We start from the raw sequence: 10,757 nt of genomic DNA, 5'->3' as shown, positions 1-10,757 counted from the left end.
AAAAAAAAAAAAAAGGCCAGGTGTGGTGGCTCACACCTGTAATCCCAGCACTTTGGGAGGCCGAGGCAGGCAGATCACGAGGTAAATAGATCAAGACCATCCTGGCCAACATGGTGAAACCCCGTCTCTACTAAAAATATAAAAATTAGCTGGGCATGGTGGTGTGCGCCTGTAGTCCCAGCTACTCAGGAGGCTGAGGCAGGAAAATCGCTTGAACCCGGGAGGCAGAAGTTTCAATGAGCCGAGATTGAGCCACTGCACTCCAGCCTGGGCGACAGAGCAAGACTCTGTCTCAAAAAAAAAAAAAGTAGAATGTATTCCATTCAAAAAAAAAAAAGGAGGGCCAGGGCTGGGCGCAGGGACTCACACCTGTAATCCCAGCACTTTGGGAGGCTGAGGCGGGCAGATCACGAGGTCAGGAGTTCAAGACCAGCCTGGCCAACATGGTGAAACCCCGTGTACTAAAATTACAAAAATTAGCTGGGCATAGTGGCGCCTGCCTGTAATCCCAGCTACTCAGGAGGCTGGGGCAGAAGAATTGCTTGAAACCGGAAGGCGGAAGTTGCAGTGAGCCAAGATGGCACCACTGCACTCTAGCCTGGGCAATAAGAGTGAAACTCTCGGGGCCGGGCGCGGTGGCTCAAGCCTGTAATCCCAGCACTTTGGGAGGCCGAGATGGGCGGATCACGAGGTCAGGAGATCGAGACCATCCTGGCTAACACGGTAAAACCCCATCTCTACTAAAAAATACAAAAAACTAGCCGGGCGAGGTGGCGGGCGCCTGTAGTCCCAGCTACTCGGGAGGCTGAGGCAGGAGAATGGCGTAAACCCGGGAGGCGGAGCTTGCAGTGAGCTGAGATCCGGCCCCTGCACTCCAGCCTGGGCAACAGAGCGAGACTCTGTCTCAAAAAAAAAAAAAAAAAAAAAAGAGTGAAACTCTCGGTTGAAAGAAAAAAAAAAAAAGGAGGGCTGGGCACTCATACCTATAGTCTCAGCACTTTGGGAGGCTGAGATGGGAGGAATGTTTGAGGCCGGAAGTTCAAGACCAGCCTGGGCAACATGACAAAACCCCACCTCTATAAAAATTACAAAAATTAGACAAGTGTGGCAGTGGGTGCCTGTAGTCCCAGCTATTCAGGAGGCTGAAGAGGGAGAATCGCTTGAACCCAGGAAGTTGAAGCTGTAGTGATCCATGATCGGACCACTGCATTCCAGTCTGGGCAACAAAGTGAGACCCTCTCTTATAAAACAAAAACGAAAGGCCGGGCGCGGTGGCTCAAGCCTGTAATCCCAGCACTTTGGGAGGCCGAGACAGCTGGATCACGAGGTCAGGAGATTGAGACCATCCTGGCTAACACAGTGAAACCCTGTCTCTACCAAAAAATACAAAAAACTAGCCAGGTGAGGTGGCGGGCGCCTGTAGTCCCAGCTACTCAGGAGACTGAGGCAGGTGAATGGTGTAAACCTGGGAGGCGGAGCTTGCAGTGAGCTGAGATCCGGCCACTACACTCCAGCCTGGGCGACAGAGCGAGACTCTGTCTCAAAAACAACAACAACAACAACAACAAAAAGAAGTGCTCACACGAGCTCTGTGAGCTAGCATGCCCAGAGTGTCTTCTCTACTTGTCTAATTACCATCCTCCGCATGTAGAAGACACAAGCAAATTTCCTTTGGAAGATTCAGGATCTCTGCCACCTCTGCTGTCCTCTGAGGCCCAAGCTCTGCCCCAGTGGGAAGATGAGATTAATGACTCTTGTTCCCAGCACAGATGTGAAACATCTGGAGACACCTCCTTAACACATCTTGGCTGTCAGAAGATCCGGGACTGGGGAGTCAACATTTGTCGCAGTAATTGCCAGAGGAATCTCATGGTATTTACAGACAGGTTCTGGCCCAGGAGCATCAGAAGTCGCTGGGCAGTCCGGTGGATTGCAGCAGGGCCATACCACCACTTAAGTGCGGTGCCTTAGAGCTGTGCCTCTTGCTGGTGGTAAACTTTCAAGAGATTACTTTTTTTTTTTTTTTGAGATGGGGTCTTACTCTGTCGTCCAGTCTGGAGTGCAGTGATGTAATCACGGCTGCTCACCGCTGCCTTCACCTCCCTGGGCTCAGGCGATCCTCCTCTCTCAACCTCCCAAGTAGCTGAAACTACAGGCCTGCGCCACCATGCCTGGCTAATTTTTGTATTTTTTGTAGAGACGGGTTTTGCCATGTTGCCTAGGCTGGTCTCAAACTTCTGAGCTCAAATGACCTGCCTATCTTGGCCTCCCAAGGTGCTAGGATTACAGGCATGAGCCACTGTGCCCAGACAAGAGATTACTTTTATATAGCTCTAAGAAATCAACTTCAAATAGACTTTCAGACACTGACTATACTTAACCAGGACTCATCACCATAGAAACACCACCAAGGATGACTTCACCTAACGTGTAAGAGTCCTACGCCGGGACAGATTCTGAGTCATGTGTCAGAATCCATGAACGGTATGTCATGGAAGCAGTAAGTGGGGGTCTGTGTGTGGGAGGCAGTGGAGGTCTGTGCGTGGGAGGCAGGCATTTGAGTGGCAAGAAAACACAACGGTTAAGTGATGTGATGTTGCCATCAGGTTGCCTGAGTTCAGATCCAGAGCCTGCCACTTATTAGCTGAGTTATGTAATCCCTCTGAGGTTCGGTTTCGTCAGCTGTGAAAGAGCTGGGAGATGAGGTGCATGCAGCAAGCTAGGCACTGTCACAAAGATATGACATCATCAAGAATGTGTTGTAAGACGGGTGCGGTGGCTCACACCTGTAATCCCAGCACTTTAGGAGGCCGAGGTGGGCAGATCACCTGTGGTCAGGAGTTTGAGACCAGCCTGGCCAACATGGTGAAACCGTCTCTACTGAAAATACAAAAATTAGCCAGGTGTGGTGGCATGTGCCTATAGTCCCAGCTACAACTACTCAGGAGGCTGAGGCAGGAGAATCACTTGAACCTGGGAGGCAGAGGTTGCAGTGGGCCAAGACGGAGTCATTGCACTCTAGCCTGGACAACAACAGCAAAACTCCATCTCAAAAAAAAAGAATGCAGTGTAGCCTAACATGCAACTGGGGACCACCCCCTTAAACTACCCCCATTAGCAGTTTAAGCAGTATCCAACAGACACCACTGTTCACATTGAAAAAAAAAATTTTTTTTGAGACAGGGTCTCACTCTGTCACCCAGGCTGGAGAGCAGTGGCATGATCTCAGCTCACTGCAACCTCCACTTCCTGAACTTAGATAATCCTCCTGCTTCAGCCTCCCAAGTAGGTGGGACCATGGGTGCACACCACCATGCCTAGCTAATTTTTGTGTCTTTTTGTAGAGTCAGGGTGTTACCACATTGCCCAGGCTGGTCTCAAACTCCTGGGCTCAAGCGATCTACCTCCCTCAGCCTCCCAAAGTGCTGGGATTACAGGCGTGAGCCACTACACCCAGCCAACAATTTCTATTACCCCCCAAAAGATGCCTGTCCAGTATCCCTCTCTCTTTTGTTCTTTTAACTACCAGCATTTTGATTTTCCTTCATGGGACCATCCCTCCCCAACTCATTTCATGTAGTATGGTGGCACTGATCCCACTTTTAGGCTTCAGGAACAGACATGTGACCGTGACCTGGCCAATCAGTGCCATAGTGACCGGTTAAGTAAGGCATAGTCACATGACCCAAGCTGGGCAAATGGGAGTCAGCCCTGGGGCGCTTGCTGAATCTAAGGGAGAAAGGATGCTCTGTTTCTGCCAGAGCTGCTAAGCTGATAGATGTCAGCTGAGGGCCACCTGGCCATCTTTGCCACAACATGGGAGGGACTGCCTGAGAATAATGCTGACACAGAGGAGACAGAGAGAGACATCCACACACAGACATCACCTGAGCTCCCGGATCCAGCCTTGCCTGATGCCATTTGTCACTAGCTTGACTCAATAAACCCCCTTTTGGCTTAAAACCAGTCAGACTGGGTTTTTTTCATTTCCAACTAAGAGTCCTGATAATGCACTGTGTGAAAGCACTATGTAAATGAGAAGGGACCGAGTGAGTTCAAAACTTTTCTTCTGGAGCTAAGAGTCTCGGGATGCTTTTGGAGCCTACTGTATTAGGAACTCAAAAAGTATCTGAGTTACACAGCAGGCGTGGGTTCAAATTCTGGCTCCATGACTTTCCAGTTACTTAGTATCTCTTAGCTTCAATCTCATCTAAAAAACAGGTTTCTCATTCATTCATTCACTCATTCATTCATTTATTTTTGAGACAGGATCTCACTCTGTCACCCAGGCTAGAGTGCCCTGGCACGATCTCGGCTCACTACAACCTCTGCCTCCTGGGTTCAAGTGATTCTCCAGCCTCAGCCCCCAGAGTAGCTGGGATTACAGGAGCAAGCCACCACCAATGTCCAGCTAAGTTTTTTTTTTTTGGTAGTGATGGGGTTTCACCATGTTGCCCAGGCTGGTCTTGAACACCTAAGCTCAAAGTGATCTGCCCACCTTAGCCTCCCAAAGTTCTGGGATTACAGGCATGAGCCACTGCACCAGGCCGTGGGTTGACATTTAGATTAAATGGGATAATCTATGTTTCACAGTTAGTTATTATTGTTATTGTTGTTGTTATGATTATTATTATTGTCAGCCTTTGTTTTTAGATAAAGAAACTCAAGCTGAGAGAGGTAGCTCACCAAATTCAGATACTAGACAATGGCAAAGCTAGGACCTGAACTCAAGAATACTGATTCCCTGTGCAGTGTTTTTTCCCACACAATCTGCTACTAAAGAAAGATGCCCGGCTGGGCGTGGTGGCTCATGCTTGTAATCCCAGCACTTTGGGAGGCTGAAGCAGGCAGATCACGAGGTCAGGAGTTCGAGACCAGCCTGGCCAACACAGTGAAACCCTGTCTCTACTAAAAATACAAAAATTAGCTGGGCATGGTGGTATGCACCTGTAATCCCAGCTACTTGGGAGGCTGAGGCAGGAGAATCGCTTGAACCTGGAAGACGGAGGTTGTGGTTGTTGCCACTGCACTCCAGCCTGGGCAACAGAGTGAGACTCCGTAAGAAAAAGAAAAAGGCCGGGCGCGGTGGCTCAAGCCTGTAATCCTAGTGCTTTGGGAGGCCGAGATGGGCAGATCACGAGGTCAGGAGATCGAGACCATTCTGGCGAACACAGTGAAACCCCATCTCTACTAAAAAAATACAAAAAACTAGCCGGGCGAGGTGGCAGGCGCCTGTAATCCCAGCTACTCGGGAGGCTGAGGCAGGAGAATGGCGTAAACCTGGGAGGCGGAGCTTGCAGTGAGCTGAGATCCGGCCACTGCACTCCAGCCTGGGTGACAGAGCAAGACTCCGTCTCAAAAAAAAAAAAGAAAAAGAAAAAGACTCCCCACAAGCCAAGATAGAAGAGAAACAGAAGCTAACAGGACTACTCAGGGCACAGATCAGCCTTGGGCAGTAGTTAAGAGCACAGACACTGGTGTTCAACAGCCTGGGTTCGAACCCTGGCTCCAGCGCTGACAGGCCATGGGACCTTGGATAAGTGACTTAACCTCTGTAAAATGGAGAGTCTAGGATCTATTTCATAGGCTTATTAATGAAATAATGCTAATCTTCTTGCTTCGAGCCTGTCTCCCTGATGTCTGTTCTATACACAGCAGCCAGACGGACATACATGTCATTAGCAGTAAAAGTCAGAATCTTTACAATGGCCTTCAAGGCCCTTGCATCACTGTGAGGTCAGACTTGGGGAAAAGCTGCTTCCGGCCCCCTTCTTCCTTGGCTGGGAGGAACAAGATCAGGTTTCCAGTGATGCAAGGCAGGAAATGCTCATTAAATTACTTGCCCTTGTGTCTGTAAGTGACCTTCTGCAGTCACACCACAAGCCAGGAGACCAGGAGCACACTGGTCTCAAACTAGCACTCAACTCACCAGCATGCCTGAAACCCCAATCACCCAAAAACTAAGTCCTCATGGAGACTCAACTGTGCCCCAGGGTTCAGGAAGGCCCTGACACATGCAAATCATCATCCAAAGAAAACTGATCCTTTCCTCTACAGTCCCAGAGATTACGTTGGGTTTTCTTGGGGTGGAGAGGAGGGAAATTCCAAAGACCTTTCAAATCCTCTGGGGTCTGATAATTAGGTTTGCTCTTTCTTTCCTTCATTTAAAAAAGGGAAGCCAGGCGTGGTGGCTCACGCCTGTAATCCCAGCACTTTGGGAGGCTAAGGAGGGTAGATCACAAGGTCAGGAGTTCGAGACCAACCTGGCCAAGATGGTGAAACCCCGTCTCTGCTAAAAATATAAAAATTAGCCAGGCATGGTGGCAGGTGCCTGTAATCCCAGCTACTCAGGAGGCTGAGGCAAGAGAATAGTTTGAACCCGGGAGGCAAAGGTTGCAGTGAGCCAAGATCGTGCCATTGCACTCTAGCCTGGACGACAAAGCAAGACTCCATCTCAGAAAAAAAAAAAAGAGAAAAAGAGGTAAGACATAAAGATATTACATATCGTTACACATCACCCCAGAATCAATGAGATACAAACATGAAACCCTCAACCCAGATTCTAAGGAAGACGTAGGAAAATTAAAATAGACCAGGATTTTATGGTAGAAAAAAAATCCTTTCTATTGTTAAACGTTCTAGTTCAGTGTGCCCACCTACCTACCTGCTGTTACCTGCTTGTTCCCCAACAAATCTTTTTCTCTTTTTTTGAGAGAGGGTCTAACTCTGTCACCCAGGCTACAGTACAGGGGTGCAATCATGGCTCACTGCAGCCTTGACATCTGGGGCTCAAACAGCCCTCCTACTTCAGCCTCCCTAGTAGCTGGGACCACAAGCATGCATGTTTGTAGAGAGAGGGGCTTCCCTATATTTCCCAGGCTGGTCTCAAACTGCTGGGCAATCCTGCTGGGAATGGTCATCCCAACTTGTCCTCCCAAAGTGCTGGGATTGCAGGTATGAGCCAATGCACCGAGCTCCCAACAAATATCTCATATCCGAAACTGCCCAGCACATACACAATGGTCATCCTACTTACCATATACAGACTTTCAGAGCCTTGCACCTTGAGAGTTCACAGCTCTCACATTTAACATGAAGGGGAGAGCGAGAAGGCAGAGAGAGGTCTCCCAAAATTCATAGAACTAAATTCTAGCCCCAACTTTACCACTAACTAGCTGTGTGGCCCCCGTCCAGCCAATCAGCAAGCCCAAGCTTCATTTTCCTCATCTGTGAATTGAAGATGTAGACGGCAGTTTCTGCTCCAGTCTATGATCTTGACACCAGGAGCCATCCCTGACTGACTCCTGACCCAGCCACTGACCACCAAAGCCTGCAGCCAGCAGGGTCGCTCTTCCCCTAAGCAGGATGCAGTCCCTTCCAGTTCCCCCATCATGAACCCAGCAGGAGGCATCAGTTTCCACTCACTCAGACCTTCTTCTACAACCCTTGCTGTGCAACAGGGGACAAAATCCAGAACTGATTCCCAATCCCTTTGCCCCTAACACACCTGAGCATCCGAGAACCAAGTAAGACAGAGTCAAACAACTCCTTTGCAACCTCTGCCTGCCAAGACTTGCTATCTAATTGCTGTTAATTGCATAGCTCTGAAGTGTTGTTGCTGTTGTTTTCTGGGTTTTTTTTTGTTTGTTTGTTTTTTGTTTTTTTTGAGACAGCGTCTTGCTCTGTCGCCCAGGCTGGAGTGTGGAGTGTAGTGGCGCAGTCTTGTCTCACTGCAACCTCCCCCTCCCAGGTTCAAGCAATTATCCTCCCTCAGCCACTTGAGTATCTGGGATTATAGGCACATGCCACCACATCCAGCTAATTTTGTATTTTTAGTAGAGACGGGGTCTCACTTTGTTGGCCAGGCTGATCTCAAACTCCTAATCTTGTGATCTGCCTGCCTTGGCCTCCCAAAGTGCTGGAATTACAGGAGTGAGCCACCGCGCCGGGCCTCACTCTGAAATGTTAAGACTCTTCCCCTCTCCTCCTCCTTGTCTAAGGCAAGGCAAGGAACAGGAATTATGAACAACACAAGCGTCACACAGCAAACCTCTTCTCTTCTCCCATTCCCAACCCTAACACCCACTCAGTGGTTCCACAGCCAACCATGACCTCAGAGCCTAGTAGGACAAAGCATTAACAAGCGGATAAGGACCAGGCATGGTGGTTCACAACTGTAATCCCAGCACTTTGGGAGGCCGAGGCGGGCAGATCACAAGGTCAAGAGATCGAGACCATCCTGGCCAACACGGTGAAACCCCGTCTCTACTAAAAATACAAAAATTAGCTGGGCATGGTGGCAGGCACCTATAATCCCAGCTACTTGGGAGACTGAGACAGGAGAATCGCTTGAACCCGGGAGGCGGAGGTTGCAGTGAGCTGTGATCGTGCCACTGCACTCAAGTCTGGCAACAGAGCAAGACTCTGTCTCAAAAAAAAAAAAAAAAGAAGAAGTGGCTGAGGGCCAGGCACGGTGGCTCATGCCTGTAATCCCAGCACTCTGGGAGGCCGAGGTAGGTGAATCACTTGAGGTCAGGAGCCTGGCCAACATGGTGAAACCCCATCTCTACTAAAATACAAAAAAATTAGCCAGGCATGGTGGTGCGTGCCTGTAATCCCAGCTACTCAGGAGGCTGAGGCGGAGAATGGCTTGAACCTGGGAGGCGGAGGCTGCAATGAGCCCAGATCACACCACTGCACTCCAGTCTGGGCGACAGTGAGACTCCGTCTCAAAAACAAAACAAAACAAGAAGTGGCTGAGTCTTCTCCATGGAAGTGGAGCCAAAACGGTCCCCTGAGAACTGGATGGGACCCAGGCCCTAGAGAAGGCATCAACCTACACATGTTGGACAGGCCGAGATGAGTCTAGGTCCCTTCCCCTCTGTTCATGCCTGAAACGGCACCCCCGTTCCTGCCCCAGCTCTCCAGCAACCCTCGGTCTATTGATCAGAATCTACAGCCACGTGTCTAGAAAGACCCATCAGAAACACCCTTGGCAACCTCCTCTCCTCTCCGCACACGTAGGAGGCCAACTGAACTGCACACAAGAGCTACATGGACAGGGACAATGTCACTGCTCCAAATGAGAGGACTGGGGTGAAGGTGTGTAATTGATTTCAGGCAAAGCCAGCCCCCAAGAAAACAATCCCATGACTGGAGAAGGAACAGCCCCGACTTCAAAAACAGTCACCGAGTCCCTCTTGGTCAACCCCAAGGTTTCCTGAGGCGTCTCTAGTCAACACGGTAGGTAGCTGGGGCCTCTCTGAACCTCTTGGCAGGAACGACTGCTGCCAGGCCCGCTCCCCACCCCCAGCAGCAATGCCATTCTCTCAGGGGACCCCTCCTTACACTCGCCTTCACTCCACCCCATGTAAGGCTCCGGGCCAGAAGGACAGGGCTGGGAGCTTCCCCTATCACTGGGTGAGGCGACCCAGCTGTCCGAACTGACAGATGCTCTCCACGCCAAACTCAGCCTGCAGCAGCGTCAGAGCCCCCAAAGACAGAAAATATGGGTCCCTAATCCCCAAGCACAGCCTGCCTAGAGGTTCAAGGTGAACAGTTCGTAAGTACCCCTCCCAGAACAGAGCGGCAGGATAATGCTGCCCCGCCAGAGTACGGGGTGGGAGCTGAGCTACCAAAAGCAGATGGGAGGGGGCGGGGTGAGATTTGGGGAGACCCTAAGGAGGTGGGGGCTGGGCTGTTCTCTTTGAACCACCCCCACAGATAAACACGCCTGGAACTTGCCTCAGAGGCCACAGACCAACTTTCTGCAGCGGAGTGGGTGCGTGGAGCAGAGAGGCAGTGGGAGGGCGGCGGAAGGGGGGGCTGCGACCCGGCGCCCCACGTGGACGAAGAGCTGAAGCGCCGGGTGATGGGAAGGGGCTGGTCCACGCCGCCCGTCTGCCCCCAGGGCCACGCCGGGGCACTCCCTAGGCCCTGACTGTCCCCACCGCCCGGGCCGGGGGCTCAGGAAGGGGAAGGCGCTGCACCGCGGGCAGCAGAGTTGCGGGACCAGGTGGCCTGGCCCTACCTGCAGTTCTTGAAATTCTCCCTCCAGCTCGTGCCATTCGCGCTCGCAACGCTCGAGCTGCCCAGACATGATGGTGCAAGGCGGCGGCGGCGGCTGCTCCCGCAGCGCTGCCCGGCCGGCCCCCCAGCGCCCCACGCCCGCGCGCTCGCCGGCCGCCCTCGGAGGCACCAGCTGTTCCTGCGCAGCCGGAGCCACGCGCGCAACAAACGTCATGGCCCCGCCCCGGCGCCCGCCCGCGCGCCCAGGCCCCGCCCCGGGAGGCGGGGCGGCGCATGCGCATCCCCCCGCCCCGCCCCGCCCCGCGTGCTGTGTTCCGGACCCTAACTGTGCAGGCTTGCAAAGTCTTGCGGGGTCTGTTGTGGTCCCCGTGGCAGTGCCTCTGCGCCTCCAGAATTTCTCTCTTCCAGGAAGAGTTGGGGGACTTGTCTGCAGGTTGCATTTGCCGAGCTTGAGTTAGATGGTGTGTTTTGGGGGTGTCTAGAGTTTGGGGAAAGAAAGGAGATTTGGGGGAGGTGAAATGAAAGCTGACCCGCCCCTGGTCATTGCCTGACCTGAGCCCAGGCCAGCGCCCCGGAAAGCTGGAGCTGACGTCGACCATCCAGCAAGGTCCGGGGCCAGGCGGCGCAGCGCAGAGAGGGCGCGGTCATCTCTGGTTGTCATTACTATGTGCTGCAGCTAATACATCCTGGATTCCTGCCCTCTAACGCTTTAGGTGACATTCTCCTTT

The 10,757-nt window shown here is 51.8% G+C and overlaps 1 protein-coding gene across 5 annotated transcripts in view; it reads right to left on the bottom strand.

The window, feature by feature from the left end:
• The window catches only part of TMEM120B (transmembrane protein 120B), a 63,036-nt gene extending 52,808 nt beyond the window's left edge, over positions 1-10,228 (bottom strand). For all 5 annotated transcript variants that reach the window (XM_026457423.1, XM_026457424.1, XM_031936385.1 and 2 more), the window contains exon 1: positions 10,031-10,228. In XM_026457423.1, the coding sequence (XP_026313208.1) occupies positions 10,031-10,099 (69 nt within the window). In that variant the 5' untranslated portion in view covers positions 10,100-10,228. The remainder of the gene's footprint in view (positions 1-10,030) is intronic.
• Between the last annotated feature and the right edge of the window lie 529 nt (positions 10,229-10,757).

Source organism: Piliocolobus tephrosceles, chromosome 10 (assembly GCF_002776525.5).
Source record: "Piliocolobus tephrosceles isolate RC106 chromosome 10, ASM277652v3, whole genome shotgun sequence".
Taxonomy (NCBI): Eukaryota; Metazoa; Chordata; class Mammalia; order Primates; family Cercopithecidae; genus Piliocolobus; species Piliocolobus tephrosceles.
The sequence above is the reverse complement of the archived record's forward strand: the minus strand, read 5'-3'. Positions and strand labels throughout refer to the sequence as shown.